Source organism: Myotis daubentonii, chromosome 8, assembly GCF_963259705.1.
Source record: "Myotis daubentonii chromosome 8, mMyoDau2.1, whole genome shotgun sequence".
In the NCBI taxonomy this organism is placed as follows: Eukaryota; Metazoa; Chordata; class Mammalia; order Chiroptera; family Vespertilionidae; genus Myotis; species Myotis daubentonii.
The window spans coordinates 58562681-58588071 of NC_081847.1; the positions used below are offsets into that span (position 1 = coordinate 58562681).

General features: G+C 36.9%; 2 protein-coding genes across 6 annotated transcripts in view; one reads left to right on the forward strand and one right to left on the reverse strand.

Annotated features, from left to right (window-relative positions):
• Nucleotides 1–980: 980 nt before the first annotated feature.
• On the reverse strand, nt 981–23379 carry METTL4 (methyltransferase 4, N6-adenosine). 4 transcript variants are annotated; one of them, XM_059706523.1, is made up of 10 exons: nt 23296–23357; nt 22373–22557; nt 21083–21470; nt 19696–19758; nt 17273–17642; nt 15192–15261; nt 10205–10379; nt 7491–7597; nt 7024–7103; nt 981–2035 (listed from the first exon to the last, which is right to left on the reverse strand). In XM_059706523.1, exons 2-10 carry the CDS (start codon nt 22426–22428, stop codon nt 1890–1892), a joined length of 1455 nt encoding a protein of 484 aa, XP_059562506.1. In that variant the 5' UTR covers nt 22429–22557; nt 23296–23357; the 3' UTR covers nt 981–1889. The 4 variants fall into 4 exon arrangements, with proteins under 4 accessions (XP_059562506.1, XP_059562507.1, XP_059562508.1 ...); XM_059706524.1 differs by lacking the exon at nt 22373–22557 and having other exon boundaries at nt 23296–23379; XM_059706525.1 differs by lacking the exon at nt 22373–22557 and having other exon boundaries at nt 23278–23345.
• A 33-nt stretch (nt 23380–23412) lies between these two features.
• The window catches only part of NDC80 (NDC80 kinetochore complex component), a 39420-nt gene continuing 37441 nt past the window's right edge, over nt 23413–25391 (forward strand). For both annotated transcript variants that reach the window (XM_059706521.1, XM_059706522.1), the window contains exons 1-2: nt 23413–23562; nt 24324–24433. In XM_059706521.1, the coding sequence (XP_059562504.1) occupies nt 24333–24433 (101 nt within the window). In that variant the 5' untranslated portion in view covers nt 23413–23562; nt 24324–24332. The remainder of the gene's footprint in view (nt 23563–24323; nt 24434–25391) is intronic.

Below are 25391 nucleotides of genomic sequence, written 5' to 3' on the forward strand. Positions count from 1 at the left end.
TCATCAGTTTATGTTGTTCATTATATTCCATAAATGAGATCATGTGATATTTATCTTTCTCTGACTGGCTTATTTACTTTTTATCCAATCCCATAGGATTCCCTGCTTTGCTTTCTCCCACCTCCCTAATTTATCACCAATGGATTTCATGTAACCCACTTACATCTTCTCTTTTGACTGTAATGTAGTGCTCATTTCGGCAACAGATATACTAAAATTGGAATGATTGTAATGTATAAAATAAGGATAAAAACTGCCATTCTCTGGAGCATAATCTCAATCTGTTGAGATTTTGCTTCTTGGCAATTGTTGACAGTTTGGCTCAAATAAACTCACAAGAATTCTCTAAAGGTTTGAATGCTTCTTATGTTGACAGTATGCTTTTTCAAAATGCTAAGAGAAAGAATACAGACACAATAGATTATGTTGTCTATAATTCCATTTATATGAAATTCTAAAAAAGCAAAAATAACGATAGACAACAAATCATTATTTGTCAAGGGCCATAGCTGGAAGGAGGGGGTTGACAGCAAAGAGTCACATAAACTTTGAAAGAGAAAGAAATGTCATATATCATAATTACTAGTGGTAGATAGATGATTATATGTTTCCAAAACTCACTGAACTTCTACACAGAAAATTGGAATTTTTTATTTAGAAATTATACCTCAAAATTTTTTAAAAGATTATATATAATAAATCAGCATAGTTAAGAGTGCTCCCGTGTCTCTAGCAGACAGCTGTCTCTCCTTGGCGGGCAGAATTCCCGCTGATTTTCACATCCAGATGTTATATGGGCACCTCTTCCTCGCTCTAGTGCTCTGGTGGGGGAGCGTGGCATGGGATTGAGACTCCATGCTCCTGTGGGGGAACCTTTTCAGCTGACAGATCCCTCTATCTCAGCCACCTGTGGGACTGAGACCATCCCTTTTTGTATCTCCGCCCTTCCTATCAGTCTCAATGTGGCTTCTTCTGTAAAATTTTGGTTATGAAGCTTCTGTTCAGCTAGTCTTCAGTTGGTTATTCAGGTTGATTGTTCTGTATTTTAGTTGTAATTCTAGTTTGGTCCTGGGAGAAGTGAGTGTAGCTTCCATCTATTCTGCTATCATCTTGGATCCACCTCTGACCTTTTTATAAGAAAATTTTTTTAAATTTTTCCCAGAAAAATAAGCAAACTAACACATACTTGAAAAGTAGCCTTGAACACAATTTAAAATCCTCCAAAAATGTTCCCTAAACTCAGTATAAACTTGGCAGGTCTCTGACTGCTTTTCCCAGAATGTTACAGTATAACAGAGGCTGTATGTTTAGATCATACAGGGGCCAGATTGATAATATAAGTGAGTGTCATGGAGCAAGAGGTACACTGCCGTAAACTGGAGAGTACATGACCCCTCCCAAAAGAGCTGCCACCACTGAGTCCTACAGATTGACATAGGAAAGAAAACATACCACAGTCTAGCCAGAGCATCTGAAGTTTGAAAAGAAGCAGAAATCTCGACTTGTATGGGAAGTGTCCTGATTTTTTTAGAATGATGTTCACATTTTTTATATCAATGTGTGGGCCAAATAAAACACATCCATAGGCAGAAATACGACCTCTGGTCCACAGTGCAGACTTCATGACTTTTTCCATAACAAAGTTTTGCCATCTTTCTAAACACTTAACATCTTTATTTGTAATGAGCCTAGAATAATATACAATGCTAGTGGAACTGAAGTAAAATTCATCTCAAAATCACATGAAGGCTAGTCACCTCTGGCCATTTTGCTGAACAACCATGTCCTGTTTACATTTCTAAGCATACTGGTTGGTAATAAAAAAAAAATCAGAATAAAGGGAGAGAGATGAGGAAAAACTGATGAAAATCACAACTTTAAGATCAGAATCAGCTTCTAGACTCTAGAGGAATAAAATAATCCACGTGTTGAAATTTGAGGACTTCATTGCCCCAACTAGTCCAACCGGGCTGTAAATTTCGAGCAAACAATTCCAAACAGTCCCCATCTGGCTTGATATAGTCTTTTAAAACCTCTGTTCGAAAAAGAGAAAAAAACACAAAAATTATTATTAAGAAAGGAATCAATATCCTTTTAGCAGTTAAGAGTAGAAGAGCAAAAATATTTCCTTAAAAAAAAAAGAGAGAACAAATTAATCTCAAGGATTTTGTCACAGGCTTTACTATTTATAGGTAGAAAGTCATTTGAAATAAGTACCCTTGAGATTGAAAAAAACACTATGAGAACTTCCAGTAGCCCTGATTTATCGGTTTTCGTTTGTAGATGAGAAATGAGGATTTTAACACCCACACAGATGACTTCAGTTTTCCAATAATGCTGACATGTCTTCTGAGTACAAACTTAATTTATTTTTTAATAAATGCAATCCATGAATAAAAAAGAAGTCTACAGTAACAATACAAAGACAACTCACCTTAAACTAAGTTAAAATGTAAGTCTCTGAAAACATATACTTTAGTGAAAGTAAAATGAATGAACATTTGGACCCAGAAATATTCAGAACACATAATTAACAAATAACTATATCCCCCTAGCTATAACTTGGTAGTACTAAGAGCATTCTTTCACTTTCAAATTATTCATCCTTATTTACCTAAAATTTTCACCATATTATTCCCACAATTAAGTATTCCTTATTCGTTATATTATTATTATTATTGAAAATGGTATTTTGTTGGAAAAAAAGTATCTCATATATACTGGATAAATTAGCTGTGATCAACACTAACAGAAAGAAAAGAATACCATAGAAGCTTTTACCATGCTCACTTAGACAAATACTTAAGTCAATTGAACCTTAATCACATTGCTAAGTTAGCTATTCACTAATTACAGAAACTGGGTATGAAAATCACAAGTCAGGGAAGAAAAGTCACTAGACAGGTAAAATAAAATCTTAATTGCTATACAAGATTGAGCTTGGAAGAAATCTATCAAATTCCCTTTAGTAATAAGGAGAGTTGCTTAGGAATAATTGATGTAGGTAAGGTTTAAAGACCAATATATGAAAATTTTTATGTTTTTATAATGTTCTTCAATTGCTCTCACAGCAAGATACTTATTTGTCTGAAAGTATTGGCCCTGTTTAAAAAAAAAATCAAAGAATTAAAAGTGCCTGTCTATAACTCAACAGAATTTAAATTTGGGCTTTGCTAGCATCTAGGGGATGGTAACAGAAAGACTTCTAATCCTTTCATAAGTATAGAATTAAATGTTACTGAACTTGAAAGAGAAAGATTTCCCCCAAAGTCTTAGGACAATAACCCTGTAGCACTTTTCTACTTTTACCCCATTAATTCAATGCATTACCAACCTCAGTTCACTTTTAATGTGGTCTAAGATAATAGTGAACCAAGGTTCTCTTTGTTTTTGCTTATTTGTTCAGTTTTTCAGTACAAAGGTATTAGCAACTCTATTTTGGAACTTTAATCTGGAATCTAAACTGGAGTCAGCCAGTCAAAAATATTTACTATTCTAAGTATCTACTTTAATCAGTGTTATGATTACAGATATCCATGTTTTCTAAGAGTTCACAATCTAATAGAAAAAGATGACCAGGTACTTAGAGTGGAAAAATACATACAACTTAAACCCATTTACCATGTCCTTTCTCAATGCAACACATTACCGCATGATTTTTTTTCTTTCTAATTGACAAAAAATAGAAAATCAAGGAGTAAGTCTTATGATGCTAAATATTTGTTTAAGTTCAAAAGAGGGTAAATGACATAATGGCAAATTAATAAAAAAAATTATTCTTATTAATTTTAAATATCAATTTAAAAGTAAATGCAAGATCTTAAAAGTTTCATCACAAGAAAAAATGCATAACTATGTGTGATGATGGATATTAACTAGACTTATTGTTGGTGATCATTTCGCAATACAGATGCTCAACTTACGATGGTTATGTCCTGATAACACAGCACAAGATGGAAACATCATAGGTCAAAAATGCATTTAATACAATTAACCCACTGAACATCGCAACTGAGCCTAGCCTACGTTAAACATGCTCAGAACACTTACATTAGTCTATAGTTGGGTAAAATCATGTAACACAATAAATGCACTGTAGGTTTTAAGTGAATTGGTTAGCCTTGGGACTAGGTGGCTACCTGGGAGCAGTGGTTCACTGCTGCTGCCCAGCATTTTGAGAAAGTATGGTACTGCATATCACTAGCCCAGGAAAAAAAATCAAAATTCAAAATTCAAAGTATGATTTCTACTGAATGTATATTGTTTTGGCACCAAGGTAAAGTCAAAAAATCGTTAAGTAGAACCATCGGAAATTGGGGGCCATCTGTATATACATATATTGAATCATGTTGTACATCTGAAACTAGTATGATATGTCACTTATATCTCAATTAAAAAGTAAGTGCAGCCAAGCCGGTACGGCTAAGTTGTTGGAAAACTGAAGTCATCAGTGTGGGTGTTAAAATCCTCATTTCTCATCTACAAACAAAAACCGAAAAATCAGGGCTATGAACCAGAAGGTCATGGTTTGATTCCCACCAGGGACAAGTCCGTGTTGCAGGCTCAATCCCCAGTGTGGGGTGTACAAGAGGCAACCAATCAATGGTTCTCTCTCATGATTGATGTTTCTCTCTCTCACTCCCTCTTCTTTTCTCTCTGAAATCAATAAAAGTATATATATTTTTTAAAGTAAGTACATATATATTTAAATGTGAGTATAACATGTACATACTTAGATAATTACATAATATCTGGCATTAGTAAATATACTTCTAACCAACAATGAGGAAGTAATCCATGCATAGCCAGTCATTCTCCGTTTGCTCTGAGAGCAAGGAGCAGGGTTGGGAAGAAGATGCTCAAACGCTATATAGATTCTCATAAAACTATGTTTTACTCTCCAGATAGAGACTGTTACTGCGTAAAGCAGTAAAAAGGAGTGGAAATTTATCTAAGGTAAAATATAAAAAATAAAGTTTGACTAAAATACTTTTATTTCCTAATCTTCCTATTAAATCTTTAAACTTAAGAATATACATTTATAATGTTGGGTTATAAGCCATCATAGTTATCGATGGCTTATCTTTCAATCTAAGGAGGAAACTTCAAAACTTAAAAATCGGGTAAATGTATTATTTGAAATGAATATGCTGCTAATTTTGCCGCTTTTTATATTTTGAGGCAGAAATAACAAATTATAATTTTTTAAAAAATCTTGGTGTTTCTAGAAGCAAAAGAGAACTTTTCATTTTATGAATTTGCAGTTTAAGAACATTTACATGTAAAAGTTCTAAACATTATATATATAACATGTATCATTCTAAATCCTAGAGTTATGATCTCAGAATAAAATATACTGCAGAAATTTGAAAGCTGCTTTCTGGTAGCTTTAATTTGTATAGCTCTACACCTAAAATACATGCACATGCTATATAATAACATGCACTCAAAAATAAACGATTACAAATATTTCTTGTCTACCACTACTTACCCAAAGCGTAAGGATTACATATATGGAATAATGTGATTCGCCCCCCACTCCATTACCCCCAATCTAACTTTTGTTTTAAATGGTTCTCAAAGTGTACTTGTGCTGCTCTCTACTGGGAATATGGCAGAACTGCATTTCATAGATATAGGCTGTAACACTAATTTTTATTAGTAGTAAAAAAAAACTAATTGTTTTCACTGTTTTACAACTTTATCTCTTTAAACATAATTTTATTTAAAAGTAATTGATAAATAGTTTAATTATTATTTAAGAATGAAAGATTTTGGATCTTAGCTTTTGGATTTTTAAAAGTAAAATAATAAGCCCTAAAGCAAACACTAAATTGAGCTTTGGCACTCACTGACTGATTAAAATTTAAGTGATAAGAATACAAATTAGAATTCCTCCATCAAATATAACTGGTGTCAAACAATTTTTTTTTCTCAAAGAGCATTACAACATCACTTTTCATTTAAGTCACATATTTATGCATTAAAGAATCTATGGCAGTCCAAAGTTTAAAGGCAATTATTCATAGAGAATCCTTCTTCTAAGTAAAAAAATTAATCATGAGGTAGACATCTGAATATTTCTCAAATGAAGTAATACTACACTGTTTCTTCTACATAAGCAATTTAAGAAACAGAAAGTCTAAGTGCTATCAATAAAAATTCTTTGGGGAATGTGTATTCACTTTCCTATATATCCTAACTCATAAACTATACCATTTTCTACAAAATAATATGACAGGATGGCAGCCTGTAGTTTTCCTGAGTAACAGTTTGAAAAGTTGGGGGTTTTAAAAGCAGGGATCATCAAATTAATAAAATATATATTCCTGAAGAAATTATTTGAATAGCAAACTTTGAATATCAAATTCAGTTTCTCTCAAGAACTTACATCCTATTGTTTGAACTTTCACTTGAAAAATATAGCATTCACTGAGCTTCTAGTATATGCTACAGAATTTCAAATATATTATAACCAATCCTCACATATTTGAAAGATTAAATATCATTATTCCCTCTTTAAATTAGGACTTTGAGGTGGAAAATGATTAGAGTAACTCATTCAAATTGCACAACCAGTATTCAAACTCATGGCAGTCAATCTCCAAAGCCAAAACTTTTCACTATTCCTTGCTGCTTAGTTTAATTGAATGATGAACATTATAAAAAAGCATTAAGTCTAGTGAGAGTTGCAGGCTGCAGCAATTACCTTTCCAATGGTTCAGAAAAGCAACACTACCTCAACATAAAACCCTGAGAGTTTCTACCAAATATCAAGGGAATTGTAACCATCTCTGACTGCTATTCTGAGCTCCTGATTTTAGAACAAGCAAGAGCAGCAAAACAAACAAACAAACAAAAACAACAACAAAAAACACTATTCATATATTCTGCTATAAAATTTTAGATTAATTAAAATAACATATCTGATTTAACTCCAAATCTCTAGACCATTCAAATACTAAATTCAATCCTTTTTTTTAATTTGACAGAAGTCAGAACAATTTTATTTAAAAAACATACCAGCAAGAGGTGGCTTATGAGAGTGAAGGGTACAAGGTACACTGACAATTAATTTGTGATCTGGAATGGGGAGCGTATTCCTAGTTAAAAGAGAACAAAGTAAATAAATAATATTTTACAGGACATTTTTTATATATGAGCTACAGTTGCCTTAATTTTTTTCACCTTTCAAATAATATCTGAATTTAAAATTAATTTAATAGAAACAATAATGAAAATCAACAATTTAAGTATTAAGTACTAATAATTTCCTTTTCAAAAATTATGACAATTACATACTACATACTACATAAGACAACATATTATAAAATTTCATGTACCATACCATTCATACTTTTCTGGTATGGGACATTTGCAGGTTTTTGAAAATGTAAAAATTAAAGAAAATCAATGATCAGTTGGTTCCTAAGTTTTAAAAACCTAAAGATTAATACATTTATATAACTTTGAAAAATCACCACTCCTACCTTAACGGTAAAGCAGTTTTTTCTTTAACTCTCCCCAGTATAAGACCTTCATAAGGCTTTTTGTGTGGAGAATCTAATGGGAACACAAACTCTCCTGAATTGGTGATCTGATAGGAAGGAGTGAAAAAAAATCATATATCTGTAAATATCCTGGAAAGGTTTGTTTGTGGGGTTTTTTCCTACATTTTCCACCAAAGAAAAAGAACTTATTAAACCTCCAAGCTAGTGTTGTCTAATAAAAATAAATATAATGTGAGCCACAAATATGTGTTTCTAGACGCAACATTTATAAAAGTCAAAAGAAAGAGGTGAAATTGATTATATATTTAGTTTAATCTAATATATCAAAAATATTATTTCAATATGTAATAAATTCAAAAAATGTATTGAGATATGTTATATTGGTTTTCATACTATACCTCCAAAATACAGTATTTTATACCTAACACCACATCTCAGTTTGGACTAACCACAAACTACCATATTGGACAAAGCAGCTGTAAGGGAATAAAAAATATTTTAAAAATCACTTTATATCTTGTACACAAAAATCTCCAATTTTCATTAACATTTATTCCTGGAAACCATGCCATCATTAACTCATTTATTCATTCATTCAAATATTTAATGATTACTGGCAATATGACTAAGTAGATTATAATACTTTCCTTCATTTATAGAAAACAGTGTCATTAATGATGTCAGAGCTAAAATTAATAATGACAGAAGCTCAGGGATTGATGAGATAGACAATAGTACAATCCTTGGGCATTATAAATCCAGAAATTAATTTTATCATTTCATCTTAAAGTGATCAGACTCTCAAAGACTCACTTAAACTTCAAAATGTAATTCATAACACTATTAATTCATTAATTAAAGGTGAAGATGTACATTTTCATTATCAGAATATTCATATCTTTTATCTATAGAATCCTTTACCCCATATCAAAGTACCTAAAAACAAAATCAGGAAAACCTTTTTATCACCACTAGGGCCCATGAGAGATAGCACCTCTACCATACAGTGCAGTAAAAGCACTGGAAATTCTCATTCTTTGGATATTCTTTATACTCAATACAGATTACTCCTTCTGTTATAACAATAGGGTTTCATATACTACACTAGAGGCCTGGTGCACGAAGTCATGCACCAGTGGGGTCCCTTGGCCTGGCCTGTGGGATGGGGCTGAAACCAGCTCTTCAACATCCCCCAATGGTTCCAGGATTGCGAGAAGGCACAGACCAGGCTGAGGGATCCCATCTGACCCCACCGGTGCACAATTGGAGCCAGGGGAGGGATGCAGGAGGTTGGCCAGCCAGAAAGGGACTGAGGGTGGGCTCTAGGGCATGTCTGGCCCATCTCTCTCAGTCCCAATTGGCAAGACCCCAGCAGCAAGCTAACCTACTGGTCTCGGTGCATCTGCCCTCGGTGGTCACTGCATGTCATAGCGAGTGACCTTAGCATATCATTAGCATATTATGCTTTGATTGGCTGAACAGACGATTGGACACTTAGCATATTAGGCTTTTAATATATAGGACTGTATTTTTGTTTTAAACTCTGGTCTTACCATATCATCTCTCAAAACTGATTACTGCTACAAATAGTCTTAGTTTTTATGTATTAACATTTTACTGGTTATGAGTTCAGAGGGTAACCTTTTCCTGACTTTGGCACCAGTCTGACTACTAAAAGAAATGTCATAATGGGCAGGATGAAATAAGGTTTTATATTCCTGTCATGATCCTATACCAAATCAACCAAAGCTAAGCCCAAAATACATCATGAAAGCAAAAATACAGCTGTGAATGCTTGTTTGGAAAGTCCCATAAAACAGATGCAAATAAATAATGTACACAGCTTTTACAACATTTCAGTAGACTACAAAGTACAAACAAAGCATATAAAAATAGAACTCTCCTGTGTCTAACATGAATGTACCTATCTAAATATTAAACATTTAAGTGATAATAATTTGGCTTATCTTTCTAAAATTTAGGAGGGCTTTGGTGGAATTCATCTAAGTGAACAATGTATCTTTAAAAGGTTGTCCTGTAAACTCTGAATTAATGCTTTAATTTTTCTGTATATTTTGGTATTCTTATAGCAAGCAAGATATTAAAGATCATTCAACCAATATGAGTATTGCAATCATTCCTTTAAAAAATATGCACAGCAGCACATAAGGCACTGAAGGGCCTAAGTTAAGATTTAAAGTATGAAAAGTTCTTATTTCTAGCACCTTCCCATCTCTTCCACACTGGGTTACTTTGCTATTCTCCCTCTCATCCCCAGCAACAAATGAAAGAAAGGAAAAGGAGTCAAAAATGGTGACTGAAATTGTGGATGTATAAAGAGGAAGAAGATGAAAGGTAAGGCTATTTCTATGTTTAGTGATGAACAGATGCCTCAAAATTTTTGTTTGTTGTTTTTTAAACTACAGACATCAGAGCTTTTTAAAAAGTCATCCTGGTATTTCTCTCAGTGGCTTGCTAAGGCCAGTAGTTTAGAACTCTGTTACAAAACAAGAGGGAACAAACAAAGCCTTAAAAATGAAAAGATAAAAGTATTTAGCAGCAAAGTAGAAGTTTTAATTAGACTATGTCGAAGGAGTAGAGCAGCGACGTGTTAAGTATTAAAAAGTAGATGCTATATTAAGGTGACTTACATGTCATGCTATATGAACAAACAATTTAACTTCTGAACTTACTTTTAACCAGTGCCATTCAGCAATTATCTCCACAGACCACGAAGGATAAAGTTCTTCTTTTACAAAACGTAAGTGCTTCTGTCTATTAGTCACCCAAGTAATAACAAGACAGTTTGGAGCAGCCAGTTTAGGGATAGGTATTTGTTTTATTTGCATTGGTGACAAATAACTATACCTAAAAATAAATAGAAAAATATTAGCAAAATTTGCTGCAAAAATAACAATAAGCAGGGAAAAAACCTGTATAACACTCCATAAACACAAAGCTCCCATAGGTATGTATTTGTATTATTAAATATGAACCCACAGTGACATCCAGTGGACACACTATTACAGGCAAGTCAGAAATAACTTCATTTTTTGTTTTTACTTGTTTAAACTTGTCAGGCTATATTTCTTTATCACTTCTAAATGCATTGCATTAGTAAATTTACTAATATTTACAACATGCTTTTTACCATTATTGTTTGGTTGTCATAATCTGTACATTACACAGGGACCCTGTCACATGAGTCTTAACACTACTGTCTCAACATTCTACCGTATTTTCATCCCTCAGTCTATCATCCTCCTTCTTCCTTCCTTCCCAATCAATTCCACTGGCCACTCTAAAACCCTCATGCCTTCATTACAAAAAAATTAAAAAAATTAAAAATCCTAGTCTTGCATCTCGTGGCCATTAATAGTATGAAGTCTAGTTTCCCTTGCACTACTTGCTCTACAATACTCAATCAAATATATGTTGCCCTTTCTCCAACACTCAATACATACAACTGGAAGAAGAGAGGTCAGATTTCTCCTAGGTCCCCTATTGCTGCTTCCAGGATATAATTCATCCATCCTTGCATAAAATCCCCTTCTCTTTGAGAGGTATGCTCTCCAGCCATGCTAACCTCTAATGTTTCTTATAGAACAGAGAATTTTCCTCAATTTGTTCTCCTGCCTACACCTAAATTAAAGGCTGATATGCAATTAGTCTTTCTGCTATCTCTCCTATGATTCCTCAATTGACTACAATGAGGTTTCTACTATTAAATCTGCTCTAGAAAGAGTAAATAACATCAAAATGGCCAAATACAATAAACACTGGACTCCAACTCTAGCGCAGGGTAACTGTATGTTGTACACCTGAAACTGATATAAAATAATGATGAATGCAAAATGTAATTGAAAAAGTTATTGGCTAAAAAAATAAACTCAAAATGGTTAAAGACTTAAATGTAAGGCTTGAAACCATAAAAGTCCTAGAAGAAAACATAGGAAGTCAGTCTGAGTAATATCTTTTTTTATATATCCCCTCGAGCAATGGAAACAAAAGCAAAAAAAACAAGTGGGACTTCAACTAACTAAAAAGCTTCTGCACAGTGAAAGAAATCTTCAACAAAACAAAAAGACAACCTACTTGAAAGAAAGAATATATTCATAAATGACATTTCTGATCTGAGTTGATATCCAAAATACATAAGAAACCCATACAACTTAATAATTAAAAAAATAAGCAATACAACAGAAAATGGGGAAAGGTCATGAAAAGACATTTCTCCAAAGAATAATACAAAAAGATGCTCAACATTACTAATTATCATGCAAATCAAAACCACAATGAGATACTGCCTCACACTTGTCAGAATGGGTATCAAAAAGTCAATAACAAATAACAAATGTTGGCAAGGATACAGAGAAAGGGAATCCTTGTGCACTGTTGGTGGGACTGAAAACTGGTGCAGCTCCTATAGAAAACTAAAAATAGGTCCCTTTAAAAACTAAAAATAGATATGCCATACAACCCAGCAATTCCTCTTTGCAGTATTTAACCAAAGAAAATGAGAACAATAATTCAAACAGATATACATGTACCCCTAAGTTCACTGCAGCATCTACACTAATAAAAGAGAAAAATGGTAATTGGCGTACGACGCTACCCTTTTCATTGGCTAATCAGGGCTATATGCAAATTAACTGCCAACTAAGATTGGCAGTTAACTGCCAACAAGATGGCGGTTAATTTGCATATGTAGGCACAATGCAGGGAGGCGAAAGGGAAAGCAGGAAAAAGCCCCCTGCCACTGACAGTGATCGGAAACCCAGGGGGGAGCTAAGAGCTGGGGGGCAGGGCAAAGGCGGCCCTGGGGCCGCCTTTGCCCTGCCCCCCAGCCATGATCGGAGAATCAGGTGCCTTTTCCACCCTGGCCAGTGATAGCAGGAAGTAGGGATGGAGCCAGCGATGGGAGCTGGGCACGGTTGAAGCTGGCAGTCCCAGGAGCTAGGGGTCCCTTGCCTGGGCCTAAAGCGAAGCCCACGATCGCGGGGCAGCTACAGCTGCGGGTCCCCGCTGCCCGGGCCGGACGCCTCAGCCAGAGGCGTCCTGCAGGGGCAGGGGCGGAGCCGGCGCGATCGCGGCGCCCCCCGCTGCCACTGCAGGTCCCCGCTGCCCGGGCCGGACACCTAGGCCAGAGGCGTTAGGCCTGGGCAGGGGCAGAGCCTGCAACCGTGGGGAGCTGGGGGTCCCCTGCCCAGGCCTGACACCTCTGCCGGAGGCCTCAGGCCTGGTCAAGGGGCCCATCCAGTGATTGGTGATCGGAGGGTGATGAGGGTCAACTCCTCTGGCCGAGACATCAGGCCTGGGTGGGGGGCGGAGCCGGGGATTGGGGGGATATGATGGTCCCCTTGCCCAGGCCTGAAGCCTGGGTCAGAGGCGTCAGGCTTGGGCGGGGGGTGGAGCAAGCGATCAGAGGGAGATGGGGGTCCCCTGCCCAGGCGTGATTCCTGGGCCAGAGGCCTCAGGCCTGGGCAGGGGCCAGAGCCAGTGATCGGGGGGAGATGGGGATCCCCTGTCCAAGCCTGACACCTCTGGTGGAGGCGTCAGGCCTGGGCAAGGGGCCGATCAGGCGATCGGAGGGTGATGGGGGTCTATGCCTCTGGCCGAGGCATCAGGCCTGGGCAAGGGGCAGAGCCAGCAATTGGAGGGGTCTAGGGGTCCCCTTCCCACGCCTGATGCCTGGGCCAGAGGCATCAGGCCTGGGCTGGGGGCAGAGCCAGTGATCAGGGGGAAATGAGGGTCCCCTGCCCAGGCCTGACGCCTCTGTCAGAGGCTTCAGGCCTGGGCAAGGGGCCGATCCTGCGATTGGAGGGTGATGGGGGTCAACCCCTGCGGGCTCCCAGTATGTGAGAGGGGGCAGGCTGGGCTGAGGGACACTACACACACACACACACACACACACACACACACACACACACAGTGCACGAATTTTGTGCACCAGGCCCCTAGTCCTATACAATAAAAGGCTAATATGCAAATTGTCCCCTCAGGAGTTCTACCAGGAGATGGGGAATTCGATCACTCAATATGGAGTGCGCTGACCACGAGGGGGCAGCGTGGAACATGGCAGGCAACAGGCACAGCAGCTGCAGGGCACTGAGAGAGCAAGAAAATGAGGAGGCAGGGAAGCAAGGAGATGGGGAACCTGATTGGCCCTGATCGCCGGTCAGGCCTAGCGACCCTACCCATGGTGTACCAGGCCTCTAGTTATTTATAATAGCCAATACATGGAAGCAACCTAGGTGTCCATCAACAAATGAATGGATAAAGATGTGCTATACATACATAAACACACACACACACACACTCTAAATGGAGTATTACACAGCAATAAAAAAGAATGAAATCTTGCCATTTGCAACAACATGGATGGAGAGGGTATTATGCTAAGTGAAATGTCAAGCAAAGAAAGACAAATTCCATAAGGATTTTCTTACATATGGAATCTTAAAAAAACAAAATAAACAAGACAAAACAAAAACAGACTTAATAGAAACAGAGACCAAAGGGATGGTGACCAGAAGGGAGACGGTGGAGGAATAAGTAAAAAGGAGAAAGGGAATATCATCAATAAAATTGTGGTAAGTTTGCATGGTGACAGATTACTAAAATTATTGGTGTTATCAGGTAAAAAATGTCAAATCACTATATTGTATACCTGAAACTAGTATAACCAATATAAGATTGTATACCAACTATACATAAATTGAATTTTTTTTATTGCATTGGCTATTTTTGGCCATTTGCATTTCCATATAAATTATGGAATCACTTTTTCAATTTTCACCGGAAATAAAATATCTTCTAAGATGATGTTTGAGATTGCAAAAAACCTAGACAATTTAGGGACAATAGACACTATTTATATATTAAGTCTTCCAGTTATATATGGGACATCTTCTTTTATTAAGATTCTCTTTGCTTAGCGGATATATTCAATAATATTATAGTAACTAAATATGATGCCAGATGAATACTAAACTTATCGGGGTGATAACTTCATAAGATACATCAATGTCTAATCATTATGTTCTACGCTTGAAAGTACTATAATATTGTATGTCAACTATAACTGAAAAATTTTTTCAATATTTCCTTTAACTTTTCTCAAAAATATTTTATAATTTTCAGTGTAGAGGTCTCATATCTTTCGTCAGATAATATCTAGGTAATACATTTGTAAAAGCTATAATAAACAGATTACACACATACACATACACACACACACACACAAACACACACACACACACACACACACACACACACTACACAAGCACAATCCTACCAGGTATGACAGATTACCTCCAGCAGCTTAGGGCAAAAGTCAGATTATTAAGGAAATCCATACTATGGTATGTATTTCTAAACTTTAGTGTTTGATATTAAAGAAGGCAAAAATGTTGCCCTTTGCAGAAACATCCCTGAACGGGTTCAGTCAGTAAACTCAGTAATTAATACATATGTTACTTTTAACATCCTTACACCTATATACAGCTCTAGTTCAAGAGAATTATCTTCTTAAAGAAATGAAAACTTTAATACTAAAGTGTTTTAGCAGTTTGAGACAACCTATATCAAAAACTAATGTTTTTAGCACATGTAACTAAAATGTTCAAAGGACGATAGGCTTCAGAAAACATATCTAATAGAAGACTTATTTATACCTACCTGTTACTTCTTTTAACTGACTTGTTCTGCCATGGTGGATCTATCACAATCACATCATATGTTTTTCTACCTAAGAACAAAGACACAATTTCAGAAACTTTAGAGTGTATGCAATCACCCTAAAACCTAAACATGTCCTTCAAAACCAAAGTGCATTCACCACATACACAAATATAATGCAATGCAACAAAGGATTTGTGGCATTTATTCAAATAGACTAAGTGAACTAAAAAATATTAATTTAGTACTGCTAGGATTTTAACATGATTTCACCTATTACTATTTTTATATAGACTGTCTGAAAATAACTATAGCTCACTTAGCTGGACACCAATGATTTTAAAACCCTGTTAGTCTTCATAGCAATATTAATATAGTTCTTTCAAACTTCAAGGTTTTTTGCTTTATTTTTTTTTAAGTTTCTTTATGAAATAAACTTTCAGTCTTTTAAATGATATATCAGCCATAATAAAATTTCCTCAATTGTCTACTAGTGTCATTTTTTTTTTTCTGGTCCTGGATCCAAATCAGGATCACACTTTGCATTTAGTTGTTATGTCTACTAAATCTCCTCCAATCTGGGGAAGTTCCTCAGTTTTTCTTTGTCTTTTATGATCTTGACACTTTTGAAGACTGCTGGCCAGTTATTTTTGTAGAATGTCCCTCAGTTTGAGTATTTCCTCATGATTAAATATAGGTTTTTTGGGCAAGAGTACCAATGAAGTAATGCTGTGTCCTTATCAAAACCACCTATCAGGAAATTCAGATGTCAGAATGTCTCATTATTGGTGATACTACCTTTTAATCACTCAGTTAAAGTGTAGCCTACAGGTTTCTCTAGATTTTCCTTTGTAATTAATAAGTGTCTTAGGGGGAGATACTTTAAGACTGTGCAAATATAGTGTATCTCATCTCTTCACCCACTACTTTCATATCCAACTACTGTGGTATTTGCCAAATGTAAATTTACCAGTTCCATCATTCATTCCATCCACATTTATTAATTGGAATTTCACAGTAAGGAAGAGCTGTCACGTCTCCTCCTTTTATAAACAAAAGTGACTTATATTTTTGTAAATGTACAATCTCATAAGTAATCAAAAGAACGCAATTTAAAATAAGGAAGTAACAGTTTTTAAACTATTAGAGTAACAAAAATCAAAAAGAATGGAAAAAATGTTCAAAAAATAGCATGATTTTCTCATTAATTTGTTAAACTATCATTTACCCTGTGGAATTTATAATACTGTGGCATGAATAACCACTCATGTGTAAGATGGCTTGATCACAATTAAAATAACCTTTTCATTAATAAGCTATGTCATTTTAACTAAATTTTTATATAAAATGTCCAAATAATAATAGCAGATTAAATTCAACTTGACCAATACCTACCTTTTACCTACTCATCCCTTAGAATACTGAGTTGTAATTTATTAAAAACATATAAATCACAGAGCTAAACTCGTGATGCAGATTATTCATTTAACCTCAAAATTACCCTGAGAAGTAAGTATTATCATATCCATTTTATAGATTAGGGAGCTCAAGCTCAGTTTTGTGAAGTACCCAAATTCACATTTAGTTAAGCTTCAGAATCTAAATTCAAATTCTGGTCTGGGCTTTAATATTTAAGGTTTTCAACTTTATACAGGAAAACGTTTCAAGAAATTTGGTACAATAAACTTGAACATTAGCTTAAAATAGAAGAACCTAAAAGGCTAAGAATTAATATTCATACCTGAAGTGTTTCTACTTTGCTATGAAGAAAAGTTAAATAAAATTATTTGGTCAAACCCAATTGTATCCTGAATTCCTAAGTACAAAACAGTAATTGTATTTGCTCTCGTAGGGACTAGGTATTTTTGACCCCTTGTTCATAATAAGAATTTAAAATATTTTTAAAAAGCAAAATTCAGCATTTTAAACTTGAATTTAAAAGCAAAATTACATTGAGAAAATTCAGTGTTTACCTTATCCTCATAAAACGTTTGCCCTCAGTTAGTATTCAGACTAGCTCCTGACTTTTGAGACCACAGAAAAATTATCTTTCTCTAATAATAAACATAATAATTACTTACAATTCAGAAGCGGGTGCATACAAGAAATGTCAGACAAAAGAAAACTGCTTTTTGGTGGCACTAGGTATTTCTGTCCCATTAAAGTAATCATTTTTGTAAATCTAGAGTTGTTTTCAACAATCCGTGAAAATAAATCCTGCTCTGTAACAGACATATCGTTTTCCATCAATTGTAATGTCAGAAGTTCCATTTCATTCAGAGAAGGCAAATGCTTTGCCATTTCACATAATTCTGATAAATTGCAGGTATCAAATGATAAAGTAATGGGCTCATTACACTTGTCCTGTTTTTCAGAAAGTGGATGAAGAAAGCCACTTTTTAAACCTTCTTGGATTATCTGTGAAGATCCATCCAAAATCAGCCCCCTGATCTGTAAGAAAAAATTTTAAGTACATTAAAAGGTCACTGACATTAATACAATTTTCTAAAAAATGAAATTCCTACTGTGCTTTGAATATGTAAACATTTATGGATTGAAATCAAACCAGAATGCTTATAGGAAAATAATTTTATACTACAATGAAAAGATAAGAATGTATGAGTATACTTTTGAACTGCAGTTTCCTAATTGGGGAATGACCCAAACCTCATAAATTCACTGAAAATTAAATAACAAAGCAGTATATATAAGAAAATACATCCTTGCCCTAACCGGTTTGGCTCAGCGGATAGAGCGTCGGCCTGCGGACTCAAGGATCCCAGGTTCAATTCCGGTCAAGGACATGTACCTTGGTTGCGGGCACATCCCCAGTGGGGAGTGTGCAGGAGGCAGCTGATGGATGTTTCTCTTTCATCGATGTTTCTAACTCTCTATCCCTCTCCCTTCCTCTCTGTAAAAATCAATAAAATATATATTTTTTAAAAAAAGAAAAGAAAATACATCCTTAAGTTATAAAATGAATTTGATAGTGTTTCTAAAAGAAAGTATAATCTCTAATCTGTAAAGAGAATTAAGTTCAAATCTCAAGATTTAATCTTAAATTTTCCTAGTGAATTAATTTTAAAATAAACATACTTTGAGTTTATAAAATATAGCTTGAATTATTAAAAAAATTAAAGAAAAATAACTATAAAATGAATTTATAAACAGTTTTGCAGACATGCAACTACAATAATCATAAAAATAAAACCTAGTTCTGCTTCTGGACAAGATGAAGTACATTTCATCTGAAATAAACTTTTAAAAATTATTTTCTAAAAAGGCCTTCAGATGATGGATAGATGTCAAACAGAGCAGAGCAGTGAGTGGTCTCTAAAAAGGAGAAGCAAATGATTGCTCCAGCCAACTGCCTTGAGAAAGTTTCTAGGCAGCAGCACAGAGGATACCATTCAGAGTTCAACCGTCTCTCTGAGTTGAAGAAACAGAGCTTGGAGTCTGAAAAGGCCAAGCAGGTAGAGTATTCAGAGGAGGATACCACAGCGGAAGAGCTGCACAGAGAGAGGTCTTGAAAGCTGCAAAGGGCCAAGCCTCCACTTCAGTATTGATCAGCATATACATATGATGAAACTCAAAGTCAAAGAAAGAACCAGAAATGATCAAAGGGAATAATCCCCAGAGCTCATACAGGGCTGGGAACAGTTAGTGCTCCCACTGGCCAAATGAAAAATCTCATATTCACAAACATTGCCTCAGTAATGGAAACAAACAAAAAGCTCTAAGTCTGCTCTGGTCCTAACTAAAAAGCTTGAAGGAAGTCTCAAGAGGATCAACCAGTTTCAAAGTAGAGGATACCAGGGAACGGGAAGTTATTATTTGATAGGTACGGATTCTACTTGGAATGATGAAAAAGTTCTGGCGATGGATAGTGGTGATGATGGCACAATAGTGTGAATGCATTTAATGCTAAATTATACACCTGTAAAAGGTGAAAATGATAGATTTTATTATGTATATTTTACCACAAAAAAACATTTTTTGGGGGAAAAAACCAATGTCATACCATCACATTAATTCAACATGTCCAACCCTGGTTTCCCATCTCAATTGAAGGTGTTCCTTAGGCAATTAAGCTTAAATATTTGTGTTCCCTCAGTTTTCTCCCATTTCTTTATCTCCTAGATTTCATTTATCTCTAAGTTCCAGAAATATATCCTTCATATTATTCATGCTTTCTTCTGCCACTCTCTTAAGTTGTTTTAGCTATGGGCAGTAGGCTTTTATAACTTATAAAATTTCTAAACTTAACCAATATAGCATAAATTTACTTACATTAAATATGTAAAATAGGAATATATGAAGTTTTAATAAAAACTTTGTTTAAATTGTTCATTACTATAAAAGTAGCAATAAACCACTCCTTTATTAAATTCTAACCTTGATCACATGATTGCATTTTTAAGAACATCCTTATTTATATCGTCTGTCTGTTTACACTACTTCACATCAATCTTATAATGTTATCAATGAACGTTTCACACTTTACCTTTTCATGGTATTCCATAGCATCCAATTCACCTTGATTGAAACCAACACACCTTTTACGCTTCTAAAGAGTAAATTACAGGGAGAAAATTATACTGCCATCTATCACAATATTAATATTTTGAATTTTTTTTCTTTAGCACATTTTCCATATTGGAGCAACTCAGTCTTTAAAAGGTAATAATTACTGTTTAGGTCAAAATCAGTGCAGAGGGTATGGAGAAAGGATAAAAATGTTTTCCCACATAATTATTATTGTTACTTTTACTACAAATTGGATAGGTGATAAAAGGTCACCTCAGCCTTATCAGCTATTAGTAAGAAATAGTACTAAATAGTACCAGTGACATCCATGGAACAACTGAGACATTCTTTAAACAGTCAGCAGCGTCATCTGTCAGTTGATATATATGGTATAGTTATTCTGGACTTTCTTCAGTTCTGGAGAACTACTATCACCTATATACCTCAAAAATTGTCCCATGTATTTTTAATAGTTGTTTGTAATTGATCTGAGGGCTAGGTACAAATCAGATATACTAATACTATCCTATATCTAACAACTCCAGAGCAAAGAACATGTAAGTGCAATACAGAGCAGAGCCTATGTACTTTTTATTGCTGAATCTCAGTGCCTACATGGTGGCAAACTCCTAGCAGACTAACAATAAATGTTTGTTGGCTGAATAAAGAAATGGATTTAGATTAAGTTAATTGTACAATTTGCCATAGCATATCAGAAATAAGGTAAGTTTTATCAAGATAATCTCATTACATATGCTCATCTATATTTTTCCATATTAAAATGAGAAATTTACCCAATATAAGACACCTAAACATTTAAATACTAAAATACATAAACATTAAAAGACAATGTCCATTCTTGGTGAACTGTAAAGTCCTTTACAACTGTTTATTATTATTTGCCTGAATTAATAACAGTAATGATAAATTACCTACATACTATATTACTGAAAGCTCAGAAATATTTTCTGTGCCTGACACATAGCAGATGATCAGTAATTAGTTGAAAAAGAAAAAACATATGTACGAGAAAAAAAATCACATGAATATTAAAATTGCTACTTCAAGTACCTATAACAATGTAATAATTTACCTCTATTAATTTTCTTATTCTAACTCTCAATATGTTTATTTAATACTATCTTTCTTCCCTTTACAATTATAAGATCCATGAAGGCAAGGATTGTATAGCAAGGGTTATTAGCAAATTGTTAAAAATTACTCTGGATACACTAAAGCCTTCTTATGCTTGATTGATTCTTATGCTTTATTCTTTAAACTTAGTAAATCACAAGGTATTTGATACTGGAATAATAAATCTCTTGTTTTCTGTAGAAATATAAAAATTTCTTAAAACTTTCTACCTTCCCAAGAGTAGAAATGGAGATTTCTTTTTTAACACCATTCATTAGATCTTCCTTTTCATTATTTTGTTGGCATTCCTTGTGAATAGCTGAAGTTATATAAGGTTTAGTGATATCAAACAGTTCAGATCTAAAAATATATTTTTGTATGAACATTTCACAATTTTCTCCACCATCATTCTTGGGCTTAGTGGTAGGGTCGGAAGCAATAAATTTAGTTGAGGATCCAAAGGAGGACACAGAATCAAGGTGAACAGAAGCAGTGGGCTCATTTTCACTGCAACAAGATTCATGATGCTGGTGAACTTGATAGTTGATCTTGTTAATGAAAGAAAGATGATCCAGTAACCATCCTGGTGACAGCTGGTGCACGACTGACATTCTCTTTCTTTAAAAAAAGAAAAGAAAATACCTCTGGGAATGAGATTAGAAGTAAAACCCAACTTTCCAGATCAAGTTCTTAAATGTCCTGTATTTCAATAAAAATATACTTCATACACAAATACACAAGTAAATAAACTTGACATGTACACAAAAGAAAAGTTAGCACTCCTGATATGTAGCAGGTCTAAAAATAATTAGTGTTTTAATATAAACTTTTAATATGAGGGTTAGTAATTCAAAATTTTCAGCCAACTTGGACAAAGAGAGTTAAAACCTGATCTTATTTCTAGAATCCCAATTTGATCTTTCTATCTTCCTGGGCCCTGCTTGGATGCAGCCACTGTGTCTACATCTTCCAAGTCAGAAAGTCACTGAATCCTTAACAGGTGACAGTGTCCTGTCAAAGCAAAGAATACTGAATTACCTATGTGAATCCTTTTTAGTGAGATAAACCTAGAGGTCACAATTTCAGAGGAGCTGTTAGCATATCAGCTCTTGTTTTTCAAACTACATTTAACATAATAAGTCAGCCCATTGTCCCGGTATCATTGCCTTACTTAACCACTGGTACCAATGGAGTGCAAAAGGATAAAAAGTAAAGCAAAATGCAATTTTAACAGCACTAAACCACAGCAAAATTGCAAGGTTACAGAGACTAGATCTGTATTGGTTCTGAGCAGTTCTCCTCCAGCAAGTAGAACTTCCTTTTTTCAAAAGATGCTTTTCAGTTCTGGAGATTGCTTACTAAATCTAGTATAGTGGAACACTGAAGAGGGGGGACAAATTAATATATGTGACTAATAGCACAGTTAATACTAGTAACATCTAGATTCAAACTTTTACCTCCACGCATTTAGCTTTATGACCTTGGGACAAGCATTTGACCTCACTGAGCCACAATTTCACCTTTTTTTATGACATCTCTGAGGGCAGTTTAGAGAACGTAATGCGATAATCGACATGAAGTGCTGTGCAGTGCCTGGCACAAGGCAACTGCTCAAACAAATGCTTTTGGTGACGGTAAATCTGGTACTGGTCCTCCCTTCCGAGTCACCGCGGTGGTGAGGAGGTCCTGTGATCTCTAGCGCGAGCTAGAAATGTAGATAGGAAGAGTGAAACTCAGACAGAAGGGATGGCGTGCCCCCAATTACAACTGCAGTTAATGGCACGACTGCTACAAGGCCCAGGTACCCCGACTTTGGTTCTGAGCTCTTCTTCCAACCCCACCACCCCAGGTATCATAGGCGGTGTTTGTCCGAGTTCAGACTCGGGGAAGCGGGAGTGACTGTGAAGGGAGGGCCAATACCAGGTTTACCATCACCAACAGCAGAGCAGCCTATGCTCACTGCACCTCTCGGTCTCTCCTACTTCTCCGCTTCACACCAATCACCCCCTAATCATCCAGATTCCTTCTGCCTCTCACAGGACACCGCCAGACTGAAAAGGTGGTAAAATCCTAGCGAGCAAATTCTGAGCCCGAACCCAGGCGTGGGCCACACCGGCGCGATCTTCGGAACCGACTGCGCCCAAACTCAGCAGGCTCACTCCCTCCTCCCTCACTGCTTCCCTCATCAGAAGTGCATGCCGGCTTCCCAGATCTGCATCGTGAAAAAAGCACGCATCTAAACAGTTGTCCTAAAAGACGCCCCTTTCAGCCCAACGCGGGGGAGAGGAAATCTCTAAGAGCCAACGGGCGCGTCCATGTTGCTGTACGGACAAAGCGTTGCCAGGGCGACTCAGAGCGCTCTGCCCCCGACTCAGCGACTCAGAGCGCTCAGGCCTTCGGAGCTACACTGGGGGTCGGACCGGACTTGGTTGGGGACGCTTACAGGGCCCGGGAGACGCCGGCGCGCCCGGCGAGACGGCGGGACGCCACAGACGCAGATTTCCCGCGACGCGCAGCCCCCGCGAAAGAGATGCGCACGCGCGCGCACGGGACGTGATGACGTCAGCAGCCGCGGAGATTTTAAAATTCTAACGGCGCGGGTGGGTGGGCCCAGGCGCTGGTGTTTTGGCGGCTGCCCTCCTGTCCCGCAGGTTATCGCACGGTTTACGGAAATTTGATTTCTGAATCCGGTCGGAAAACTGGAAGAAAGGTGAGTAATGACTTTGGGGTTATTTTGTGGCGGCAGGGAGAAGGCGAGGGCGCCCACCACCAGAGGCCCAGCGGGGCGATGGTCTAGTGTGGGCTGTTGTGCTGCTGTGGGAAGCCTCGGGCCCCACTCTGCGAGGCGCTGGTGTCCGGGAGTTCAATAAATTTCTCCTGGCAGCGACTTCCCACGGGAAAGGGGGTGGCCTGGGGGCCGCTGATGGGGGGGAGAGAGGCAGGAGATCGGAAAGGGGGGAGCACTGAGGGGAGCCAAGGACAGGAGCCGCTTGGTGGATTTGAGATAGGAGTGTAACAGCCTACTAGGGCCTGGATACGTACTTGGGGAAGTCTTCATCTCCATCTTCAGAGTACATTTCAAGTATTGATGGGGAGCGGGCCTATGGGTTAGAGTGGAAACGTTGATGGATGGACGGATGCAGAAGCATATGTTTAAAATGAAATGCATGGGCAAACCAAGAAATGGAGAAGAAAAGAAAAATGCTGAGAGGTTGTAAATGAAACTGCAGCAGCCAGAGGCCGAGAGAAAAAAGCAGAACAATTAGCCTGTTGATAGCTGTTGACCAGCAGCTAACACAAGACGGCTCAGATGCATCTATGTTTGTGGGAATTTAGGATCAACTCCCTGGGAAAAGATTATTTTAAAGGAACAATGAAACTTCACTGCCTTTCTGTTTGAAGATAAAAGTGGGTGCTGCATAGTGCCCCCTGGAAAGTTGTGTTTTTTTAATACTGAATTCATGAATGCAGGTCGTAAGCATGAAGCGCAGTTCAGTTTCTACCGGCGGTGCTGGCCGCCTCTCTATGCAGGAGTTACGATCCCAAGACTTCAATAAACAAGGCCTCTACACCCCTCAGACGTAAGTATCTCATGCCTCATTGTCTTGGACAAAGCAATCTGTAAAGGCGATAATAGCAAAGCTGCACTATCAGTGGTGACCGATGAATCTTGTCTGTGGCCAGTGGCACCGGATTTTGGGTCAGTGACAGCTAAAAGTGGGCATATTACTAAGGTGTTGTGCCTTCCCTCATTTGTTCCTTAAGGCTCAATGCCGTGTCTTTTGCCAGGCAACTGACATTCATTCCCTGTGCAGTAAGTTTCAGCTTGCTGAGGTGTATTCAGCTAGCAAAGTTCTCGATTAAAGGTATTATTTGCAGCAAACGGTAAGCTGCAGTTCAGTAGCCGTCCACGGAACACCACTTCTCCAAACTGTTTTCTCAAGATGCGCTGGGAAAAAAGGTGTCCAAAAGAACTTGCTGTGGTAAACTAGTTTTACTCTATGAGTGATTTCCTTCCTACTAAGAAAAAGGCTATTCGTGAGCCCCTGTAGATCTGTACAAATCCTTCTCGCATACCAAGTGACAAGACAGACATTCTGAAGTGCTCTAAAATAAAATGGCATGCAGCTTACCGTGGCCTGAGAGGGTGAGAGACGGTTAGCCGTTAGTAGCTGTGGACCACCTATGACGAAAGATTGCTCGCATTTCTCTATATATGTTGGAATTTAGGCTTAATTTCAAGATGGCTATTTCTGTGAATATCCAACAGAGAATAGCCAGGTGCCTTGGAAGCCCAGGTGCCTCTCCACTTGTTAGTTACATATCAACTTTTCAGACTGCCACCCACAGCTAACCCAAAGGAGTGGATGCTTCTTCCTTACTAACTCTGGACCCATCCCAGAGCTGGCCCCACTTCAGCTTCTCCCACCCCTTTTGCCCATAACTAACGTAAATTCTTTCAGAATAGCTTACATCTCCCAGGACATCAGACATGTCTTTTCATCTAGCCATGCTGCTGGCGGTTCAGACTTAATACCC

Excerpts from the sequence above, each read along its gene's own strand:
- METTL4 (XM_059706523.1), bottom strand. The coding sequence starts at position 22,428 with ATGTCGATTATCGCATTACGTTCTCTAAACTGCCCTCAGAGATGTCAT. Across the intron at positions 21,471-22,372 it reads CAGAGATGTCATAAAAAAAG|AAAGAGAATGTCAGTCGTGC; the intron begins GTGAAATTGTGG and ends CTTTTTTTAAAG. Across the intron at positions 17,643-19,695 it reads CTATGGAATACCATGAAAAG|ATCAGGGGGCTGATTTTGGA; the intron begins GTAAAGTGTGAA and ends TTTTTCTTACAG.